Source organism: Nomascus leucogenys, chromosome 13 (assembly GCF_006542625.1).
Source record: "Nomascus leucogenys isolate Asia chromosome 13, Asia_NLE_v1, whole genome shotgun sequence".
Lineage (NCBI taxonomy): Eukaryota > Metazoa > Chordata > Mammalia > Primates > Hylobatidae > Nomascus > Nomascus leucogenys.
In genome coordinates, this window is record NC_044393.1 from 36,332,379 (window position 1) to 36,357,009 (window position 24,631).

Genomic DNA, 24,631 nt, shown 5'->3' on the forward strand with positions numbered 1-24,631 from the left:
GAGCTTCATTCCAAAAGTAATAAGCAAATATTTACAGTTGACAAATTTAAATAAATAAACTTGGTTGAAAATTACAACATATCAAATGCCCATCAATCAATGAGTGGATAAAGAAAATGTGGGATGTGTATGTGTATGTGTGTATATATATATTTATATACATTTGCAGCAACCTGGGTGGAATTGGAGACCATTATTCTAAGTGAAATAATTCAGGAATGGAAAACCAAACTTCATATATTCTCACTTATAAGTGGGAACTAAGCCCTGAGGATGCAAAGGCATAAGAATGATACAGTCGATTTTGGGGACTCGGGGGAAAGAGTGGGAGGGGGATGAGGGATAAAATACTACACATTGGGTACAGTGTACATTGCTCAGGTGATAGGTGCACCAGGATCTCAGAAATCACCACTAAAGAACTTATTCATGTAACCAAACACCACCTGTTCCCCCAAAAACGTATTGAAATAATAAATAAATAAATATTTTTAAAATAACCACCATTGAAATAATTACAACATAAAAACTTTGTTTATTGCAACTTTCACTTTCATCATTACTTTGCCTTTCATTTAGTCATGCCTGTTGCATTGTTGCTAATGGAAATGCTCACGTCTATATAAGATCTAGACAAAGAAGCTGTCTGGGGTTTTTTTGGATCTACTCGTGCCTTTTTCTATATAAAAATGTATTTATAGATAAGATTTAGAATAGAAGGGAAGTATCTAAAATCACAACTCACAAGCACTCAGCACTGTTGACAGGATATTCATGTCTGAATAGGGTTAAGACAGGCTCCAGGATATGGGCCTCTTGTTGTGGGCCACAGTACCACCTTTTCTGACCCACATACAGATGATGTTATCGTAGAGGGAATGTTGCACACTCTTTATTATTATTTTTTAAATAAGGGGATAGCTTATTCAATGGGTTTTTTAGATAGCTGTGTTACTGGTGTACTTTAAAATCCTAATGAATTACGTGATGTTCTGAAAAAATTATATTTTCAATTTAAATGTATATTCACAATGGAGTAAGAAAGAAGTAAGAAGCCACAGTAAACCAGTTATCAAGATAGGAGTTGAAAACTTTGTCTGAGTGCTACTCTCTCCAAGAAGGACATTAGACCCAGGGAGTTTCAAGGTTGAGATGAGCTTATGGAGATTACGACAGCCTATTCCTCCCTGAATGCTTATGAGAATTAATTGTTTCTAAAATCTGTAAAGCAAAGGAACAGATGGAAAGCTTGAAAGAGTCCGAATTGATTTTACACACAGAAATCCTGGTACCAAAACCTGACAAAGGTAGCACCAAAATACAAAGGGCAACTGCATAGTGAATGTACATGCAGCAGTCTAATTGCAGTGTAATGGAAGAGTCACTTAATACCAGAAAACCTATTAGAATATATCATGTCAAAAAAAGAATATATCATATCAATGGGGAAAAAATAACACCTGAATTCTTCCTAGAGGCCAAGAAATCATTTTGTCATTTATTGAAACTCAATATCCATTCCTAATTTGAAAACAAAACTCACAGTAAAATCAAAAATACCTTTTTAACACTATGAAGAATATCTGGATAACCAGCATCATTCATGATAAAACAAACAAACACCAGAGGTTGTATCCAGGCAAGTTAGTTTTAACAAGAGCTGACATCTGAGCATTTAAAAATTCCAGGCACTGAGTTCTAAGTGGTTTTACATAGATTAACTAATCCTCGTCTCAAACCTATGAAACAGGTATTGTCCCTAGCTATGTTTTATGGATGAGGGGACTGAGGCTCAGAAAGGTGAAGTGACTTACACCACATAATTAACTAAGAGGCAGAACGAGGCTTTAACTAGGGACTTCTGTCTTCACAGCCCAAGTTCATTATCTTTGTTTAATCCCACAGTCACTCAGCTTTGTGCTGGATGTTCTAGACTGTGCACTAAGTGAAAGGGCACTAAGAAGTGTTGTTACTATTGGAAAGGAAACAAAATTATTATTTTCGTATAAAGTTATTAAAACAATATAGTAGAGATTTGCCTGCATAAAAATGAAGGCTTAAGTATGTCAAAAAATAAATGAATAACACAGAAGCTGAACAATCAACTGGAAATTGTTTGCAGTGTGCATGAGAGAAAGTAAGATGCACAGCCTATAGGAAAAAGATTAAAATATATATATGTGTTTAGTATGGAGTTGGTCATCTAATAAACTATGATTTTACCCATGTGATTTGGAATTTCTCTGTAACTGTGAAGCTGACCATTCAGAATATATTTCATCATTTCGAAAATGTCAGCCATTATTTATTCCCTCTCAGAACTGTAGAAGCAATGATGTGATGTTATTTTTTAAAACAATAGTAGTAGCGGCTGACACTGTTTAGTCCTTGCTACACACTAGCCCCGGTTTTAAGTGCTTTTACACACGTTGCCTCCTGAACCTTGTCTTATTGTGACCCCAGCACTTAAGCACAGACCCCAAGGAACATTGCTGCATATATTAGTCGAGTAAATGGACCTACAGCTTTATAAAATGTAGGAATGTTGGTATTTTAAGAAAATACTTATCATAAAAATGCCCTTCTAGAACAGAGCCATATCTATCCAGGCCAAGATTCTGTCTTCTACAGTAGTTCCAAGGAGGCAGTTTGAAGTAAGGCCTACTTGTCTCCCAAGGCATAACCTCAAAGCTTCAGCATCATGCTCAGAAGATCTCTAATATCCTTAAAGATACGTGAGCGGCCGTTCACCATGTGCTAGGCACTGTGCTGTAGTATCTCATTTGATCCCAGTGACAACCTTATGGGCTAGGAACACATTTCAGAGGGAGGGCACTGATGCCCAGAGACTTCAAACACCTGTCTTAAGGTCACACAGCTGTAGACTATTGGAGCAGGAGTTCACATCAAGCCTCCCTAAATCCCGAGCCCCTGTTTGTCCCTCTCCTCTGCAAAATTTCACATTTATGTTTTTAGCTTATACCACCTCTCTGAAGGAAGGGTTCTCTCAGTTCCTATCTGCCGTATAATGAGGCATAGGTTTTTGTTGTTGTGTGAATCCTTGGTGCAAGTTTCAGAAGGAAGAAAGCAAGCCTGACTTTAGTAGTAGAAATACGAGGAGATAGGGCCACACCATTTTATGTATTTGACAAGTCGACATCATAGCATTAAATCCACAGTACTTTTATTTTTATCTTTATTTTCTTATTTTACTTCGAGTTCCGGGATACATGTGCAGAACATGTAGATTTGTTACATAGGTATACATGTGCCATGGTGGTTTGCCGCACCTATCAACCTGTTATCTAGGTTTTAAGCCCTGCATGCGTTTGGTATTTGTCCTAATGCTCTCCCTCCCCTTGCCCCCCACCCCTGGCAGGCCCCAGTGTGTGATATTCCCTTCCTTGTGTCCATGTGTTCTCATGGTTCAACTCCCACTTAAGAGTGAGGACATGGAGTATTTGGTTTTCTGTTCCTGTGTTAGTTTGCTGAGACTGATGGCTTCCACCTTCATCCATGTCCCTGCAAAGGATATGAACTCATTCTTTTTTATGGCCGCATACTATTCTATGGTGTATATGTGCCACGTGTTCTTTATCCAGTCTATCATTGATGGGCATTTGGGTTGGTTCTAAGTCTTTGCTATTGTAAATAATGCTGCAGTAAACATAGTGCTTTAATATGTATCTCTAACAGGGGCTTTTTAAAAATATAAGGACAATGGTGTTATCACATCCGACAAAATTTAGTAATCCCTAATGTTATCTAATATCAAGTCTAAAAAGTATCATTTTGGACTTGATTTGTTTGAATCAGGGAGGATGAGGTGTTTTTAACATGTAGCATTAACTAATAAAACCCCCTCGGTACTCATTCCATTAATGGCTTTGCCATATTATTTATCAGCAACTTCTTCGAGAGATGCAACAGATGGCCAGCCGTCCCTTTGCCTCCGTAAACGTCGCCTTGGAAACAGATGAGGAGCCTCCTGATCTTATTGGGGGGAGTATAAAGGTGAGAATGTGACTCAGAAGTCCCTATAACTTGACTTTTTAAAACTTAGGCTCCTAAGTCTGGGAAACCAGAGAGAGCAAAAGCCCTATTCCATTACCTCCTTTTTTTCCTCTCTTTCTTTTTAACAATAAGTTAAAACCTGAAGTTGCTGGGTACTCTTTTGCTTTTGTTTTTCAATCTTTGTTTCATGTCGCTGAGCAGTCTTGTGTTCAGGGGATTTTAAAACCTAAATGATTTGTCTGCTCTTCTATTGAGTATTCTGTGGCATACAAAACTTTTATTTGAAAAGAGCTACATTGAACATCGAATCATTGTTTTTTTGTTTGTTTGTTTTTTTTTGAGACAGAGTCTTACTGTGTCACACAGGCTGGAGTGCAGTGGCATGATCTCGGCTCACTGCAATCCACCTCCCAGGTTCAAGCGATTCTCTTGCCCCAGCCTCCTGAGTTGCTGGGATTACAGATGTGCATAACCACGCCCAGCTGATTTTTATATTTTTAGTGGAGACGGGGTTTCACCATGTTGGCCAGGCTGGTCTTGAACTCCTGACTTCAAGCAATCTGCCCACCTCAGCCTCCCAAAGTGCTGGGATTACAGGCGTGAACCACCACGCCCAGCCTATTGTTCTTTATATTTTGGGGAATTTTTTAAGCAGCAAAATGATAATACACTATGTATTAATACTCTGTGGAAAATATTTATCACCCCCCTCCCCAAAATGATGAAGAAAATGGTAAGACTTTCTCCTTGGGCAAAATGATGGAATATTTAAGATATGCTAGAGAAATAGCTATGTATCTTGAATAAAACATACTTACTTAAAGTGTTACTGAGCTCACAGGAAGTATGTAAAATCTCCAGGGAATACTCTCCTTCTCTACCCTAAAAAGAACAAACCATAAACCAAAACCAGAACCATGATTTGTCCTAAGTGGTTCCAGATGGTAAACACAACACCCACCTGAATAGATGGAAATCCTCTCTATAGAAAAACATCTTCAATTCAGCACTGTTGGAGTCCCACAGATCAAGATGAAGTAATTAAAGATCACCAGGGACAAGAGGCAAGCCACCATAAATAAGAGTAGCAGAAACAACAGATGATTGATGTGGACAGGACTCCAAGTGTTAGAATTGAAATCTAAAGAATATAATATAACTGTGTATGAAATGTTTAAAGAAATAAAAGATGAAATCATAAAGATGAGAGTCAAGTATGGCCAAGCAGATCTGAAGAAGAACCAAATGGAACTTCTAGAAATGAAAAATATACTTGTTGAAATTTTTTTAATAAATTCAATTTACATGTTAAACAGCATATCAGACATAAGAGAGAATTTACAAAGTGGAAGATGAATCTGAAAAAAGTACACAGAATGCAGCTCAGAGAGACAAGGAAATAGAAAGTACAATAGATACTAAGAATATGGAGGATAGAATGAGAAGATCCAACTCATGTATTTCCAGAATCCCAGAACAAAGGAGAGGCAATATTCAGAGATGATAGCTTTCCAGAACTGATGGAAAACATGAATATACAGATTCCAGAAGCAAAACATATTGTAAGCATGATTAAAGAAAGAAAGGGAAGGCAGGAAGGAAAGAAAACAAGTTGGATTTCTCATAATGAAATTGTGTAACTCCAAAGACAAAGAGAACATCTTAAAATCAGCCAGAGAAAAAGTATCACATACAACATGGAGAAACTGGAACGTTAGTGCACTGTTGATGGAAGTATAAAGTGATGGAGCCACTGTGGAAAACAGTACCACTGTTCCCCCAAGAATTAAAAATAGAATTATACATGATCTGGCAATCTGGGTTTATACATAGAAGAACTGAAAGGAGAGTCTCAAAGATGTATTTGAACATCAGTGTTCTTGGCAGCATTATTCACAGTAGCCAAAAAGTGGAAGCAGCCCAAGTGTCCATGGATGGATGAATGGATAAGCACAACGTGGTCTATGCATCCAATGGAATGTTATCCAGCCTTCCAAAGGAAGCAGATTCTGACCCATGCTACAATATGATGAACCTTGAAGACATACTAAGTGAAATACGCCAGTAACAAAAAAATAAACATTGTATGATTACGCTGTTAAGAGATACACTTGTAGTAGTCAAGCTTATAAAGACAGGAAACAGAACAGTGGTTCGCAGGGGCTGGGAGAAGGGGAAAATGGGGAGTTAGTGTTTAATGGGTACAAAGTTTGAGTTTTACAAGATGAAAAGAGTTCTGGAGATGGATAGTAATGATGGTTGCACAACAATGTGAATATACTTAATACCACTGAACTGTATATTTTTAAATAGTCAAGTTGGTAAATGTTATGTGTATTTTACCACAATTTTTGTTAAAAATGGGAAAAGAGGCTGGGTGTGGTGGCTCACACCTGTAATCCGAGCACTTTGGGAGGCTGAGGCGGGTGGATCACTTGAGGTCAGGAGTTCAAGACCAGCCTGGCCAACATGGTGAAACCCCATCTCTACTAAAAATACAAAAATTAGCCAGGCATGGTGGCACGCATCTGTAGTCCCAGCTACTTGGGAGGCTGAGGCATGAGAATCATTTGAATCTAGAAGGCAGAGGTCGCAGTGAGCTGAGTTTGCGCCACTGTACTCCAGCCTGCGCGACAGAGCAAGACTCTATCGCCAAAAAAAAAAAAAAGGGGGGGGGGGAAGATCACCTGCAAAGGAATGACAAGCTGACCGCTGACTTCTCAGAAGTCAGAAGAGAGTGGGAGAATGTCTTTGAAGTACTGAAAGAAACCTCCCAACCTAGAATAGTGTGCCCAGTAAGCACCTTCCGAGAACAAGGATGAAATAAAGGTATCTTCAAATTAGAATAAAAATTGAGAATTTGCCACCAGCAGACCTGCACAAAAGAAATGTCTGAAGGATGTGCTAAAATGAAGGAAAATTACCCCCAGGATGATAGACTAAAGTATAAGAAAGAATAGTGAGTAAATGAAAGTATAATCATATATAGAAATGTAAACAAACATTATCTTGGTAAAATAATATTTGTGGGATTAAAAAATAGACAAGCCTAAAGTATTGAACAACATGATATATGTCAGCAGCATATGACACAGTTAGTTGCTCCTTAAAACATTTTCTTGATTTTCTTCCAGGACACCACACACTTGCCTTCTAGCTGTTCTTGCTCAGTGGTCTTTGCTCAATCCTCTTCATCTTTTGACAGTGGTGTGCATCAGGCCCTGTCTTTGTCCCCTTCTTGTGTCTTTTATACCCACTTCTTCAGTGATCTTCACTATCACAGGTTTAAGCACTATGATCCTCTCACCTAGACTGCTCCCATGAGCCTCCAACACAAACATCAGTTGCCTACTCAGTGTCCCCACTTGGATATCTTAACATGGCCATGGCCAAACTGAGCTTTGGATGTTTATTTCTCAAACTTGCTCCTCTGACATACCTTCCGCCTTTCAGCACATAACACCTCCATCATCCTAGTTGCTCAGGCCAAAATCGTGGAATTGTTCTTGACTCATTCTTGATGTCATGTTCTCATTGGACAGCCAGTCTATCAGCAAATCTTGACTCCATGTTCAAAAATGTTTCCCAGCCACTGTGTCCCACCTCTGCCACTATTCCCACTTGATCTAGGCCACTGCTGTCTCTCACCTGGATTCTTGCAATTACTTCATAACTGATCTCCCTGCCTCTGCCATTCACCCATCTAGTCAGTTCCTTGTCACAGCAGAGTGGTACTGGAAATTACTTTCTTCAACCAAATTGAAGAAACTGATGACATTTGTGGGTATAGTCAGCAGAATTCTAAAGGTGGCCCTCAAGATTTCCATCCCATGTTTATTCAGTCACACACTACTCTAGGTACTGCTAGAGGGATTTTGCAGATGTAATGAAACAAGGGAGTTGACTTTAAGATACAGAAAGTTTCTCTGGCTGGTGGCAGAAAGAGGAAGCCAGAGAGGTTGGAAACATGAGAAGGACTTGACACACCATCCCTGGTTTAGAGATGGAGTGGCCACAGAAGTTTTTTTGTTTTTGTGAGAGAGAGTCTGGCTGTGTCACCCACACTGGAGTGCAGTGGCATGATCATGGCTCACTGCAGCCTCAAATTCTTGGGCTCAAGGGATCCTCCCTCCTGAGTCTCCCAAAGTGCTGGGATTACAGGTGTGAGCCACTGCGTAAGCCCTGAATGCGTTTCAAAGCAGAGTCTTCCCCAGAATCTCCAGATAAGAGTCCCATCCAGCTGACAACTTGACTTCAGCCTGGGAGACCTCAGGAGATAGCTGATAATTCCCCAGAACTCATGGAAGACATGAACAGACCTGTCCCTCTCGGCAGAGAACCCTACAGAGCTTGCTGGGACTTCTGACCTCTAAAGCTGTGAGATAATAAGTGGGTGTTGTTTTAAGCAACTAAGTTTGCAGTAGTTTGTTACACTAATATAAGCTGGGTGCGGTAGGTCACACCTTTAATCCCAACACTTTGGGAGGCTAAGGTGGGAGGATCGCTTGAGACCAGGAGTTCAAGACCTGCCTGGACAACATAGTGAGACCCCATTTCTATTCTTAAAAAAAAAAAAAGAAAAAAGAAAAAGAGAAGAAACTAATATAGGGGACAAATCTCATCTAAAGGCTGCAACGGAAGCTGAAGACATATTTTCCAGAGCCAAATGCATCCAGAGAGTAGACAAAGAGTCCACTTGGTCAGCCCCCAGCTTTTACAAGCTTTTACATCCAGCAGGCTTGTCTACTTAGTGTCTAAAGGACAGACAAAATAAAATGTTTTTTAAGTCTCCATGATATCTGCATCTGTGTTTGAGCCAGGTATGCAGAACTGTCTGACAAATCTACCAAGCACTCACCACTGCCATTCCTGTGACCTACAATTATGAGTTAGAATTTCAAATTGAGCCAAAGTACAGCATCCAGAAGAAACCCACTTGGCATGGCCCCTTCCCTACAGTTCAAGCAGCCCTCTGGAAGGGGACTGTGAGACCTCAGTGGAAGGCAGCAAGCAGTACCACCCATGTCGCTGGTGCTCAGAGAGCACTGTGAGCTCTCTCCTGCCCTTTTTCATTATCTTAAAAACTGCAGTGTACCTTTTTTATATACCTAAAATTGATGGTTCTTATAAGCGCAAATGACGGTTAAGTTGTCTGTGTACATTAAAGCTTGAGTATCACTTAAGGTAATTTTGTTTTCTTCCGCCAGACTGTTCCCAAACCCATTGCACTGGAGCCGTGTTTTGGCAACAAAGCTGCTGTCCTCTCTGTGTTTGTGAGGCTCCCTCGAGGCCTGGGTGGCATCCCTCCTCCTGGGCAGTCAGGTGAGTAGATGCGGTCCAGCGAAAGACACCTTCTAAGCATGTGAGGGAGCGAAGCATGGGATACTTCCCTTTCCTAGAGAACAAGGTTATAAAGGTGATAACCAACAGTGCCTGCCCATGTCATGGCAAGGATTCAGTGAGATAACCCATTTTCACCTATATGCCCAAAACTGTTTTCCCGAGGTCATCGTCCCTTCCTGGGGGGATGTCCCGGGACCTCCTCACCGTTCTGGCCTCCCCAGCCTCTCAGTGCTCACGGATGCCTTTGACCAGACCTTCCTTTGCTGTCAGAGTTTCTGGTCCCCCTTTGCCTCTGCTGCTCTTTCCCTGTCTCTTTTGCCCTGTCCTGCCCCTGAATCTGGGTGTGCTCCCTTCACCCTGCACGTTCTTCCTCAGTTGCCTTCTCCACTCCACAACTTCCAGCCATCTCCCCTGGGCTGGTGTTTCTTCAATTGGTATTTCTAGCCCTCCTGCATTTCTTTTGCTTTTTCACTGTTTTAAATATAAGGCATAAACACAACAATAACAAGGAGATGTCTGAAAATCCACGCACAGTCCTGCTATCCCACAACCCACCAATTTTCATTGTTCTGTGTTCTTTCCAGCCCTGGCCAGCAATTTAGTTGAATTGATTGTATAGATCTAATTTTTGGCTGGGCGCGGTGTCTCAAGCCTGTAATCCCAGCACTTTGGGAGGCCGAGGCGGGCGGATCACGAAGTCAGGAGATCGAGACCATCCTGGCTAACACGGTGAAACCCCATCTCTACTAAAAATACAAAAAAAAAAAAAATTAGCCGGGCGTGTTGGCAGGTGCCTGTAGTCCCAGCTACTTGGGAGGCTGAGGCAGGAGAATGGCGTGAACCCGGGAGGCAGAGCTTGCAGTGAGCCGAGATCGTGCCACTGCACTCTAGCCTGGGGGACAGAGCAAGACTCCGTCTCAAAAAAATAAAAAAAAAAAAAGATCTAGTTTTTATTCTGCTTTTTTCATATAACTATCTTAAACATTTTTATAGCCTACTACATAATATTTTACCAATGCATGTGACACTTCTCCATCAAATATATGAATCATGATTATATAAACTCTTATTTTGAAGACAGAAAATATGGAATACAGTTTTGAAAGTATCTCACTTAATTACAGAGTGCTTTGGAGGATGCCTCAATGTGATCATTTTAGACAACTTTCAGTTGAGATGATTCTGGAGTCAGGGTTACCTTAGCCAGAGAGAACCCTGTGTCTGGTGGAAAGGCTGCCCCAGGATACTGGTCCAGGCCCTGAGCTCCACTGTCCCTTCAGTGCACCCTCAGACCCAGAAGATCCTCCAGCCCAGCTTTAGAACGGTTAGGATCTATAGTATCTTCACGAGGGAGGCCTTTTGGCATGGCTCGGCCAGGATTCGTTGTCTTCATCTCACCTAGGGATTCCTGTGAGTTGAGCCCCTAACTCGGCCTTGCCTGTGTTGAGGACAGGACAACTCTCTCATCTGTCACTCAAGTGCAGTTTGTGTCTCCTGCCACCACCCAGCCCAGCAAACAGTGGCTGATGCTCCCTGAGGGCAGGGTGGCGGCTGGGGCAGCACGGTGACAGGTGTGCAGCCCTGTAGCCTTTCCTGCTCCAGCCTTTGCCTGATGTGCCCCAACCACCTGAAACACCTGCTCAGTGCTTGAGACCCACCCAACAGTGGGGCCGTCCTTGCTGCCCCTTCTGTACCGCCTGTTTTAAGTGGTGCCCTTTTCTAGACTCCCAGAGCATTCCCCACTGTGTGCCAGGCACTTGCAGCTATCTATCCCCCCCGCCACTCCCCTTCACAGGCTCAACAAGGCAAGTAACACGCTCCACTAACACAGCTCCTGGCAGGTCTCAGCAGAGCTCCGAGCCTGCGCTGGCCATTTCCCATGTGTATTAGGAATCCAGCTCCCCCAGAACCGTGCCTTCCCTAATGGATGTCAGATTACTCCGTTACCAATACAGGAAGGAAAATGGGATTGCAAGTCCCCAAAGCAAAGTGGGCGGCGGGGCAGTGATGAGCATAAAGGGTAGTTGCCATTGATTGTTGGTTGCTGCGTGCCAGATACTAAGACTTTATGCATGCCAGGTACTAAGACTTTATGTCAATCTTATTGATTCTTCACACTAGCCCTGTACTATTATTATCCCCATTTTACAAATGAGGAAACTGAGGCACAGGGAGGTTAAAGAACCTTGCTTATTCCAAAGCCTGGCCCCAGAGCCTGCCGTGCCTGTATCGTAGTATGGAATGGAAGTGACTAATGCTGACTGAGTGATGTGGGTGAATCTGAATCTCCTCATAAAGTGTGCTGCTGTTTCTCGGCTCCTTTTGGAGGAAGGCAGGAGAAATTGGGCACTTAGCACATGTCTACAATTTCATTTATATGTTACCACCACCAAGCAGAGCACTGTGCTTGGTTGATGTGCTGAAAAGCAAACTACACCTTTTGTGTAAAAAGTAGGGAAAGGAGAAGAATATGTATTTGTATTTGCATAAGTATACCCTCAAAGAATACATAAAAATTAGTGAAAGCATTTACCCAGATGGAGGGGAAGGTGGAGGGGGGGTCAGGGTGGAAGGAAGACTTTTCCCTGTGTATGAGTACCTTTTTGGGGTTTTTTTGTTATGGTTTTTTGGTTTGTTTGTTTTGCACCATGGGATTGAAAAATAAATGTTTAAATTATTTTTTAAAACAAAATAAAGCCAGCTGCTCCCAACGTATGTTCTCTCTGTGGTTCTCCCAAGGTCTTGCTGTGGCCAGCGCCCTGGTGGACATTTCTCAGCAGATGCCGATAGTGTACAAGGAGAAGTCAGGAGCTGTGAGAAACCGGAAGCAGCAGCCCCCTGCACAGCCTGGGACCTGCATCTGATGCTGGGGCCAGGGACTCTCCCGCGCACGAGCTAGTGAGTGGCACACCAGAGCCATCTGCAGGGAAGGGCGTGGCGGGGAAATGGCTGTGCGGTGCGGGGCAGAAGACTGGAAACCCTCAAAGCATCTGACTCACCTGCATGATCACAAGCTTTCTTTGACGGTTTCTCCCATCTGTGTTCCAGCATCTAACCTTTTACTTTTGCATAGGAAATACTTGATTTAATTACAGGTCCAGGGATGAGCTGATGGTTGCTGGAGGAGGCCGGTGTAGAGCCAGTGAGAGAACTAGGAATGACACTCAGGTTCACTGTGGAAAACTGTTCTTGGGACTGTCTCAACTGTGCAAAAAACAAAAGATGGAGTGTTTACAAGTAGACGTTCATCATCAGTTGTTCTTGAACATGGTCTTTTAAAAACTAGTCGGATGAATTAACTTGTTTTCATCTGAAGCCTGCTATCTTTTTTAAAAGATGTGATATTTATTCTTGCACGATTTAGGCAATTATCTCTCTTCCAGGGAGTACCTTTTTTTCTAGTTGAGAATTAATAATGGTCCATCTCTTTTGATCATATCAAGCTAGGATAGAAGGGGGGCTATTTTAAATGTCAAGGTCAGCAGTGTACTTTGAATGTAAACTGGTATAATAGGTAGTTTTCTATAGCAACTTGATTAATTTAGTCTTAATCCATTTGAAACTCTCTCTTCCTTTCTCTCTGCCTGTCCCTCTCCTTCTCCATCTCACCCTCCCTCTCTCACACATACACACACAAACACATACACACAACACTAAGTGCCTAGACTTTAAATAGATCTAGCAATTGGAAAGTTAGTAAGCCTAAGTTTTTACATAATTGCATTCCTACATTCTTGTAAAATTTAAATAGCTACCATTGGCAATCTGCTTTTTTTCTAAAATCTGATTTGCAGCCAGGAAAGAATTTTCTCACCCAAGGAACGTTTGACCTAGCAGCAGGGTTGAGAGGAAAGCAGAAATGAATGAACTGTGAAAGCTCCTGTTTTTATTATCAAAAAGGACACTGTCAAGAAGGCGCCCCCTGCCCCCACCCCCGTGTTACCCTAGGCCTGTTAAGTGATCAGAGGAAAGGACTCATTCATGTCACATTTCCTTGAGCAGAAAAGAGCACTGAGAACACTTGGGACCCCTGGATCAGAGAGCAGCTGTGTGTCCTGCAGCCTCCTCTGAACTTGTGGTTCATTCTCAGGCTGGGGTGGACTGAGATGCCAGGAAAGGGACAGCCTCCCATTGTCAGGCAGAAGCTGCCCAAAGCCTGGAGAAGGACCTGTTTGCCCTCTTTCCCCCAGGAGGGGCTCAACCCACCCACCCTCCCTCTCAGACCAAGGTGGTGGTTGTGAGGAGGGCAGCAAATGCTGACAAGGATAAAAAGCACATGGAAAAAAAGGACGAGGAGGGAAAACTCTGCCAAATGGAAAATGACCAAATTTAAGAGGGTGGGACAGTCCCCTGCTCCTCTCCTAGAGGGCGCTGCCTGGAAATTGTGTTTTCCCCATTTATGGTGCTCTGTATTCTGGCATTATGCAGCAGCCTCCCAGAAGCTCTCTTCTGCTTCAAAACCTGGAATCTCTGGCATTACTCTATTGGGATGGACCGCTGGACAGCAATGCTCGAGTTTGTGAGTTTGGAGAAATACTCAAAAGAGCTAAAACTGTGGGATTTTACCTTTAAATGCAGTGCCTAGAGAGAGAGTATTGTCTCTTCCCCAACACTAACCCCACTCCCATGAAGAATTGCCTGGAAAGATGTTTTCAAGGAATTTGAACCATAAAACACTATCTGATGCACAAAACACCTCTACTTTGAGACCCACCTCTCATAAAGCTTCTTTTTCACATTATTGTTAAAGAGCAGACCTTCTAGAAAAGACCCCTCCTCTCATGAGATCCCCCATCCCTGCTGCAGAACACAGCACCCATGGCGCCTGCAGTGGACTGGCCGCTCAATTCCCACAGGCCCCCCTGGCAAGGCAAAAGGGAGGCCCCTGGGCATTGTCCTCCTACAAGGAAGATCCTCTTTGTTTGTTCAAAGGACCAGTTTTCCTTGGCCAAAGAAGTCTCTTCCCCGTGTTAGTCCTATGCCTTGAAATATCATGCACCATGACCCACAGCCATCTGGTTATGTCTTATTTTTTTTCCTAAAAGATAATGTTTATTTTTAAAAAGGAAGGAAGGAGCAAGTTAAGTTTCATTCTGCTCCAGCGGTGGGGAAGCCGCTGAATCCACCTGCTTCTCCTTTGCAACCAACAGCAAACAGCTTTCTCCGGCCTCAGGGCAGAAAAAGGGAATGGCAGGGAGTAAGAGGCGCTGGGCTCGGAGCCTGTTACCAAGAAGGAATTGGTTGTCATCTGGCAATGTTGCGCGTCACAAGAGAGCCTGTATATAAATTAAAATAGTCAAGACAACACTGACCTTGCACTTGTACATAACTATACAGTAGTGTCCAGAATGTTCAGACATTCGGAGTGTACATAAAACAGAAAAAATCTTCATGTATTTTTATTAAATATAACAATGTCTGAGTTTCACCTAAGATGTTTTTGTGCCATATGCTGGATATCCAGGTTCTCGCCAGGCCCCGATACATGAATAACAAACCCAAGAAACGCATCCCCATTGTGTGATGTGTTCAGATGCATCTGGCACCAATTAGGTATTTCTTAAAACAGGACTCATCTGTCAGAGTGCCTATGAAAAATCAGGCAGGGAATCGAAACGCTTGAGGAAACTCAGGAAGCAGAGGTGTCTCTGCCGCTGCCCTTGGCCCTGCAAGCACATCATGACCCTTTCTGGCGGCCTCTTGGTACTCTGGGTAGTGAGCGATGACCAGTCTTGTCCTGAGAAATGTTTCTCTTAGTCTTTAAGTTCAAAGACTATAACCTGTGGCAATCAGACTTTCCAAAAGGGGATTCTCCATTTTTTGTAGTTTTGTCTAAATTTTTAATGACCATTTCCTGGAATCAGTTTATTATACTGAAAACTGGGGGTGGGAGTAGGGAGCTAGTTTGTTGATAAATAGTTCCCATTTCCCCGTGGAGAATTTGACACACCCTGAACTCCTGTGTGCCTCCTGCCGTCCCTGCACACAGCCTGGGGAGAAGCCTGTGCCTCCCTGTGTGGAGAAAAGGCAACCCCAGATCCCCTGAGCTAACCCGGAGGAAAGGCAGTCCTGGACAGAAGACTGTCAGCAGAAGGAAAGTACTGGACTACCCGTGGGTAAGGCCTGCCATTCAAGAATGGAGACACCTGGGAAATGAAAAGAGCAGAGCACTGCCGGTGGGAAGAGGCATTTTACCTTCCAGTGCAAATCCTGCTCCTTTGATTTAATGGGGTGTACTGGGGCCAGGGGCTGATTCACTTTCTTGGGAGATGGTGGTGTTTTCATGAACATCTTTGATCCTTCCATTTCATTTATTCATCCATCCATTCAACAAGTATTTGCTAAACACTAACCTAAGCCAATGCTAGGGTAGTGACTGAGTGTAAAAATACATTTTAGAATTAAAACAAAATCCAAGTCCTCACACCCCTGTCATCCCAGGAGATCTTTCCTTGTGGTGGTTTCTGTGAGAATTGGCCATCCTGAGGACAGAGCCAGGATGGCAGAGGCCTCCTGTCCTCAGGGCATGCCCTGCCTACTTTCTGAAATGTTTACCCCATTGACCAAACTTGGCTTCAGCCACTGCGGTGGTTTCTAGATAGCCGGGCCCACCAAGAGACATTGCCCCTTGATGAGAGTCAAACACCCTGCCTACAAGGAGATGTTTTGAAGTGGAGAGGAAAATTGGCGCCTTCTCTTTTAAAGGCAATAATGGAATTGACTTTCAGTAACTGAATTTGTGCACAAAACATTCTAAACACTAGTGAAGCCTGTTTCGTTGAACTAATTCTGGCTCTGGAAATGTTTTTGTTTTATAGTTATTTACGATTTCGTTTATTTGGATTCAAGCTTAGTCTGTTAATATGTATAATTTAGCATCTATTACACTCATGTAAATATGGAGTAAGTATTGTAAACTATTTCATTGCTGGGGATTGTGGGTGTTATACATACATTTAGGACTGCAATTTTTTGGTATTTTTTGTATTGTAAAATAACAGCTAATTTAAGCAGGAACAAGAGAACTAAGGGAGGTCTGTGCATTTTAAACACAAATGTGAAGAACTTGTATATAAACAAAAGTAAATACTATAATACAAACTTCCTTCTGAAATAAAAGTAGATCTGGTAAAATTGTGGCTTTCGTTCTGAGTGTTTCATTTTGATTTTGCATTGTTTTGCCTATATTTACATTTTGGTCATTAGAAACTTAAGGAAAAAAAAAGCGTTTACCAGTTTTCAGACTGCCTCAGAGGGAGCACTTGACAGTTACGGAGATGAGAGTGAAAACCCCTGGCAGGTACCTCAGACACCCCTCCAGGCAGCTTGTGAGCCACAGACCTTCCACAACAGCCTTTGTGTGCCTACAGGGCAGCTGGGCCCGTGGGGGCAGGGAGAGATCTGAGCAGTGAGGTATGGACAGCGTGTCACTCCTCCACTAACCACGCCACTGTCTCCAGTGGTGCCGTTATCCTTCCACTTTGTGCTCTCCTCATAGGCTCCTGAATGTCCCTCTAGGTTGTCTCCAAACTGCTAAATCTCAGGTGTGCTGACAGGTCTCAACCGTGGCCAGTGTTTTCCTTGGCCTTGAATTTTTGATGAAGTTATTCCCATTGGCAAGGCCTTGTTTGGGGGCTTCCTGTGCGTCCTGCCCCATTTTATTTGGCTCCTGCCCTCAGAATGGGTCCGTCATGCATTTCAGTGCCCCAGTGCAGAGTGCAGATTCCCAGTGCTAACAGTTCCTTCCAGAAGGATGAGGTCATTGAAAGAAGGAGGAAACACAAGACGGTCACTCCTATAGGGGAAGGTGGCAGGGTACTAGGGCCAGGGCCTGAGGTGACGGCAGGATCCTGGGGAGGCCTGCCCACCAGAGCTCAGGTCTGGCTTAGGGAGGGAAATGGCTGGACTAGTGGCCGCAAACCAGTTGAGAAGGACCTTGAAACTCTTCCAGGGAGGGCTGTGGGAGCCACCAACGGTAACAGGATAGAAACCCTGTGACTTGGTGGTACTGTGGCAGAGACAATGCTGTGTTTCCCAAACCTACTGGGCCCACAGCTCATCATTTCCCGGCCTCCCTGCAGTTAGGTTGGGACCAAACTAAGCCATGGCCAAGGAAAGCTTGGAAGAAGTGATGGGCACCAATTCCAAGCTTGGCACACAAATGCTCCCACAGGGGACTCTCCTAGGGGCCATATGTTAAAGACACTGGAGGGACTGTGGGTCCCTGAGTCACCCCTTAGAGGCCGGCCACCTGATCAGTAAGAGCTGTGCTGGCTTTGCATCACTGGAAAGCAAACTCACTCTACTGATCCACTGAGATTTGGGGTTTTGTTACACCAGCTAGCTTTTCTGATTCTCACTAATACACAAATCAGCACTTTGAAGTGTAGTGCACCTGTAACCAAACCCTTAAGTACATGGCACTGGTTCAGCGTGAGGCCAGGTGGCGAGCAGTGAGAAGACAGGTGCAGCTGGCAGGACAACTGAGGTCCCTGCCAGGCGGAGCAAAACATCTGGTAAGGCTGTTTCGCTCAGTAACTTGGAAAGCAAACTCCATGTCTGCTGACTTTTTGACTTGAGGGGAATCAACAACAACAACAAAAACATCCTATGTGTTGATTGTTACTGGCTGCTTTTGGCGAGGCATCACAAGAAAAAGTTTACTTCAGGAAAGAATTAGCCAGTTTACAAGCAGAAGGGAAAAGGGTGGAAAGATGTCAACCAGGGCCTTGCAATTCTGGAAAAGCCAACTGCTTCTAGTCTCCAACCAGTGAAAGGTGCAGGTGAGCAACAAAGGCCCCATGAGACTTAGTTGAACACAGTGACTGGGCCTCATGGTGAACATCCCTGGTCTTCCCACTGGAGCCTGGAAACTGCAAAGCCACCAGCTTGAGGGAGGGGCATGTGGTTAAGGAAGCAAAGAAAAAGCTGACGTGAGAACTGTTTCCAGGAACAAACCACGAGTGTAGTCACTGACCTGGACCTGCCTGGAAATAAATAAAGATGTAGTAAGTTTAAGAAACCATTAGCAAAACCTTAAAAAAAAAAAAAAGCGATTGAGGAAGTCTTAAATCCACCTTCAGGCAGGAAGATGGTTGTGAAAGCTGTGTCCAGTGAGGGCTTTACAAGCTCAGATGTGGGCCCAAGAGCAGAACTGGGCCTGAGTGAGGACTCCCCCCAGCCCAGGACAGGGCCCAGCAGGATTGCAAAAACACCACAGAGCAGCAATTGCTGCATCTGCACCTGCTCCTTCCTGGGCAGGAGGGCTTAGAAGGGTGTCCTGCCTGTTCTCATCACTACCTGCTGGGTATGAAGTGGAGTAAGTTGTCTTGTTAATTCAGGATTATGGACTTCAAAGAGCCACCTGAGGGAGGCTGCATCACCTGGAGGTCTGGTGGGATGTGACCTTGTATTGTCCCCCTAGGAGAGGGTGTCTGTGACCCATGTAGGAGAGGAAGCACAAAACTGGTTTTGGTGATTAGAATAGCAAACTGGGCCAGATGCTTACCACACATTTCCTCTTCCTGAGTCCACAGCTTCGACTGCATGGCCTGGGCCCATGGCATCTGGGTAGAGCCTTGGGATCAGCCCTCACCAATGATGTGTCATTTCAAGGCCATTCAGAGTGACAGTGTCTCCTCCACTGTCTCCATCAACCTTGAAGGCTTATGTTGAAGATGGTAATACAACAGGACTGAAGGAGACTGGGTCCCTGAATGACTTTGTGGAACAGAGCACTATAGTAGTAGAATTAGGTATCTTGTTTTACCCTGCTTAAGTGAATTAATTAATTCTCTAGATTTATTCACCTAGTTATCCAACAAATTTTTATTGAGCACATCAGGGCTAGGCATTGTGTCAGGACCAGAGATTTTGCAATGAACAAAACAGAGAAAACTCCATGTCCTCCAGGGGAGTCGATAATAAAATGTCAGATAAGCTCTATGAAGAAAGGTAAAGTAGGGTTGGGGGTAGAAAGTGCTGGGGGGATTGCTACTTAACATAGTGTGTCTAGGGAAAGCCATTCTGCTAAGGTGACAGCTGAGCAGAATGATGAGTGGAGGGGGCAGGAAGGAATGTGGAGGTCTGGGAGAAGAGCATTCCAAACAGGGATGGCAGGTGCAGAGGCCCTGAGGGGGCAGCATACCTGGTAGGCCTGCTGGATATTTCTGAGAATGAAAAAGTCTGTTCCCAGTTGTTTGCATGGAGAACCTAACTCAGTTATAAACACAAAGTAACTTGAGAGCTGGTTTAATATACAGCCAGCTTTCCAGCAGTGCAACTACCATGTACATCAAGGGAAAACTGAACTTCGTTTTCCTTAAAACTTATCACCAGCTGGTCATCATTTTGACATTCTGTCGACAACAGCAATGTCATTCCTGGCATCTGTATGGGTCGCATCTGAACAGACACACGCCCTGCAGCCCTGCAGGTACTGGCTGTATAACAAGAATTCCCTTCCACCCTGTGTCCTGGAAACAAGAAAGTGATTAGACCGGAAGATCCCAATGGCTGTCTCAAATGTGCTGGATGGAGTTGCCAGGGCCCACTGGTATGCCCTGTAAGCCTTTCCTTCCACGTTTGGTTCCTGCCCCTTGAAGACTCCATTTCTGAGTTTGTGTGTGTTTTACTTTCTAGTATGTGTCCTCATCTTAATTTTTCTCTCTCTCTTCTGCATTGAACTGAAGGTTCACTTGGGTGTGGAGAGACATGACCCCAGCAGAGCAGCTTCCCAAGGCATCCTCCAACCCAGGGCTTCCCTGCAGCCTGGCAAAGCAGGGCCATGCATTTCTGCATCAGCTCACAAGCATGACAGGCTCACTGCAAGCTGCTGTCTGGTTGAGGAACTGCTTCTAAAGCCCTGCACAGCCCCTGTCCTCCTAGCCCTCTGGAAATTTCACCAACCCGTGTCCACATTTCATGCAAAAATGAGCTGGTTCTGTGAGCACGGCCTGGCCTGACTTGCTTGGTGGGCGGTGAGTGGTTTCCACTTCAACCTTGCACCTAATCACTGGGCTCCACACCAGGATGGGCATTCATGAGCCGTGAAGTTTCCAGCAATAAATCCACGGATGCTTCTAGCACCTGCCTTTTTGCATCACCCCCACTCCCAGCCACCTGCCAGGCAACAGGTAACAGAAAGACCCAGTCACAGGAGGGTAGTATGGGGGCAGGACTGCAGTCTCCCAAAGCCCTTGCACAAAAAGCGACAGCTCCCTGGCAGGACAAGGAGGCTGACATTCAGATGTGGAGGAACAAGGCATGACCCATTCCCGGTCATAGGGGCCACAGCTGGACTCAGCCTTGAGGCTTGGCCAGACAACACCGTGTATAAACCAGGACCTTTTTAGGTAGAAGTAATGGAAGCCAAACTCTAATGATCTTAGACAGTGCTATTAATCTCCTGGGGCTGCCAGAACAAATTACCACAACTTCAGTGTCTTGAAACAAGAGAAACTGATTCTCACAGTTCTGGAGACCAGAAGTCTGAAATGCAGGTGTTGCCAGGGCTGTAGTCTCTGGAGGCTCTAGGGGAATCTGTGCCTACCTCCTCCAGCTTCCGGTGGCTCCTGACATTCCTTGGCTTGTAGCTGTATCACCCTAATCCCTATCTCTGTCTTCCCCTGGTCTTTTGCTCAAAATGTCTGTGTTTAGTTTCCCTCTAGACACCTCTTCATCGCTCTCATAAGATGCAGAGGTGCGACATATAGGTGTTGAGAGCCCACTCGGATAATCCGGGATAAGCTCCTCTCAAGATCTCTAACTTGGCTGGGCACAGTGTCTCACGCCTGGAATCCCAGCACTTTGGGAGGCCAAGGCGGGAGGTTCACTTGAGGTCAGGAGTTGGAGACCAGCCCGGGCAACACACAGAGACCCTGTCTCTACTAAAAATAGCCAGGTGTGGTGGGACACACCTGTGGTCCCAGCTACTCAGGAGGCTGAGGTAGGGGGATTGGTTGAGCCTGGGAGTTTGAGGCTGCAGTGGGCTATGACTGCACCACTGAATTCCAGCTTGGGTGACAGAGTGAGACTGTCTCAAAAAAAAAAAAAAAAAAAACATAAAACATAACTTAATCACATCTCTTGCCACAGAAAATAATACTCTTTTGCCTACATATAAGGTAATATTTACAGGATCCAGGGATTAGGATGTGGACATATCTTTGGGACCACTGACAGCCATGAAGCAATCTCATAATTTTCAAATAGGTTCTGTCCTTTTTATCTTTCCAATCTTTTGGAAAGCATATGCCTATATTTTTAATCCACAATTCTATTTTTATTTCAGGTCATTTCATTTCTGGTTTTTATTTTTTATTGAGACAGGGTCTCACTCTGTCACTCAGGCTGGACTACACTAGCACAATCATGGCTCACTGCAGCCAACCCCTGGGCTGAAGTGATCCTCCAGCCTCAGCCTCCTGAGTAGCTGGAACTACAGACACACATCACCATGCCTGGCTGATTCATTTTTTAATTTTTTCTAGAGACAAGCTCTATGTTGCCCAGGCTGGTCTCAAACTCCTGGCCCCATGCAAACCTCCAGCCTCGGCCTCCCAATGTGCTGGGATTACAAGAGTAAGCCACCTGCCCAGCCTCCAGTTTTGTTTTGTTTGAGACAGAGTCATGCTCTGTCACTAGGCTGGAGTGCAGTGGCACGATCTTGGCTCACTGCAACCTCTGCCTTCCGGGTTCAAGCGATTCTCCTGCCTCAGCCTCCTGAGTAGCTGGGATTACAGGCGCCCACCACCACACCTGGCTAAAATTTTGTATTTTTAGTAGAGACGGGGTTTCGCCATGTTGGCGAACACAAAGTATTTGAGAGCTGGTTTAATATACAGCCAGTTTTCCAGAAATGCAACTACTGTGTACATCAAGGGAAAACTGAACTTTGTTTTCCTTAAAACTTATCGCCAGCTGGTCATCATTTTGACAAATTCTGTCAACAACAGCAATGTCATTCCTGGCATCTGTATGGGTCACATCTGAACAGACACATGCCCTGCAGCCCTGCAGGTACTGGCTATATAACACGCCTGGCAAGAATTCCCTTCCACCCTGTGTCCCGCAAACAAGAAAGTGATTGTGATCCGCTCACCTCAGCCTCCCAAAGTGCTGGGATTACAGGCGTGAGCCACTGCACCTGGCTTCCTCCACTTTTTTTTTCAGGGCTTATATTTTACTCTAATTAACTGAGTCAAAAATGGAGAATAGTTGAACACACTTTCATGTAAGGTGAATCATTCAGCCGATATTTAATTCTGCATTTGGGCTACCATGCCATTGTGGTTAGCAAGGCAAGATGATGAGCCCTCTCTCAATGCGCACACCCCGCCTCTCCCCAACCCACTTACAGGTGTCCATCCCCACGCAGGTGTGGGTGCCTTAGAGTATTCCTTCTTCTTCGTAAAGTGAGAATGGGCTGGACTCAGCTTCACTGCCCAACAACCCTTTTTTTTTTTCCTTTGGGAAACTGTCCTTCCTGTTCCATGTAACCATGGTGGGCTGAGATCACTCACTGAGCTACAGGAAGAGGCCCATTACCCATGCTGGGCCCATCAAGGTTCTGCCTGGGACAGTCCATAAACTCTGGAAGAGAGAGGTACCTTTCCCTACTGAGGCTGCTAAAAGAAGACACTGAAAACTGGGGCTGCCAGTGGCAGTCTTACCCTCTCGGTGAAAGCCTGCCCGGCTGCAGGGGAAACCAATGCACAGACCAGCAGGGGCAACATCATTTTAACCCCTGGAGACAGCTGTGCCTGAAGCCCGCATGGCTGAGGCACATGCTCAAGCCACTCTGATTTGTTTGTTACAGTCAAGAGAGTCCTTGGCCGGGCACAGTGGCTCATGCCTGTAATCCCAGCAATTTGGGAGGCCAAGGCAGGCGGATCACCTGAGGTCAGGAGTTCAAGAGCAGCCTGACCAAAAGGTGAAACCTTGTTTTTACTAAAAATACAAAAATTAGCCGGGCATGGTGGCATGTCCCTGTAATCCCAGTTATTCGGGAGGCTGAGGTGGGAGAATCACTTGAACCTGGGAGGTGGAGGTTGCAGTGAGCCAAGACTGCACCACTGCACTCCACGCTACATAACAAAGCGAGGCTCTGTCTCAAAAAAAGAGAGTCCTGACTGAAGCTGAGAGGCTGGTGGACAGCTGCCAGCAAGTAGTGTTTGTGGGTCTGATGTGAGCTGCTAAGTCCACACCTGAACTCAGAGCTGGTGGCTCTTTTTCCAATCAGGACAGCTCCAGGCCTGAGTTTTGGTGTGGTCTGTACCTAACCCCTGTATCTTAGGTCAGGATCTCTAGAACCCACGCCCAAGACAGGAGTTCTCAAATGCCATGATTTGTGGAGGGAATGCCTTCGGGGGAACCTGCCAGTGAGGAGAGCAGGAGGAGGCGGGCAGGGGCGGGAGCTGAGCCAGGTGGGGGTCCCAGCTGGAGTCTAGCCTCAGCTTGACCCCACAGGGGCTCTGGAGCAGGAACAGCACACCGCATTGTCCCTTGAGGCAGTCACTGGCTGCAGTTGCCTCTGGGAGCAGAGTAAAAGTGGACAGGCATTTCTGGGAGTGCAATTCCCTACAGAAGGGGACAGCTCTGAGCTGTGTTACCAGCCACCATTCCCAGGGGCTGGGGCATGCGCTGCAATGGCCCAGAGAGGTCTCTGAGGAAGGCCCCCACAACCTCCACTTTAACCTCTTGCCAAACCTCAAGCAGATTGAGAAGGAGCCGCTAGTGACACAGGAACCCCTTCCTCATCAGGAGTCTCCAAGCTTTGGAGGAAGAAGGAGGCAGGCGGGAGGCGGGAGGATCATTTCACCCCAGGGGTTCAGGGCTGCAGTGGACTATGATCATGCCACTGCACTACTGCCTGGTGACAGAGTGAGACCCTGTCTCAAAAACAAACAGACAAAAAAAACCAATGCTCTTAGCATCTGCTGGGTCTACGTTGGGCAGTGTGTGTGACATGGCCACCCCCAGCTGCAAGGGAGGCTGGGAAACGCAGTTTCATTATCTGAGTACTAGTGGGGAGAGAAAGAAGAGAGGAAAGCAATGAAAATCCCTGCCGCGAGGAGGTGAGAGCTGATTCATTTCAGCTTCCTTAGGTGAGGTGATGGGGCCCAGACAGGTTCTGAGGCCACTGGAGGTCACACAGGCCAGCAGGGATACACCCAGTGGCAGACCCTGGTCTCCAGGCTCCCACGACACAGATCACATAAAAGCAAGGTCAGTCTCAGCACACATAGATTTAATAAGCACTGCATGTTATTCC

The 24,631-nt window shown here is 45.0% G+C and overlaps 1 protein-coding gene across 2 annotated transcripts in view; it reads left to right on the forward strand.

The window, feature by feature from the left end:
* ATRN (attractin) overlaps nt 1–14,785 on the forward strand; it is a 180,362-nt gene extending 165,577 nt beyond the window's left edge. Inside the window, exons 27-29 of one of the 2 annotated variants that reach the window (XM_030825442.1) lie at nt 3,907–4,014; nt 9,222–9,336; nt 12,097–14,785. In XM_030825442.1, coding sequence (XP_030681302.1) covers nt 3,907–4,014; nt 9,222–9,336; nt 12,097–12,221 — 348 coding nt within the window. In that variant the 3' untranslated portion in view covers nt 12,222–14,785. The remainder of the gene's footprint in view (nt 1–3,906; nt 4,015–9,221; nt 9,337–12,096) is intronic. The other variant, XM_030825443.1, reaches the window with a different exon arrangement.
* Nucleotides 14,786–24,631: the final 9,846 nt, after the last annotated feature.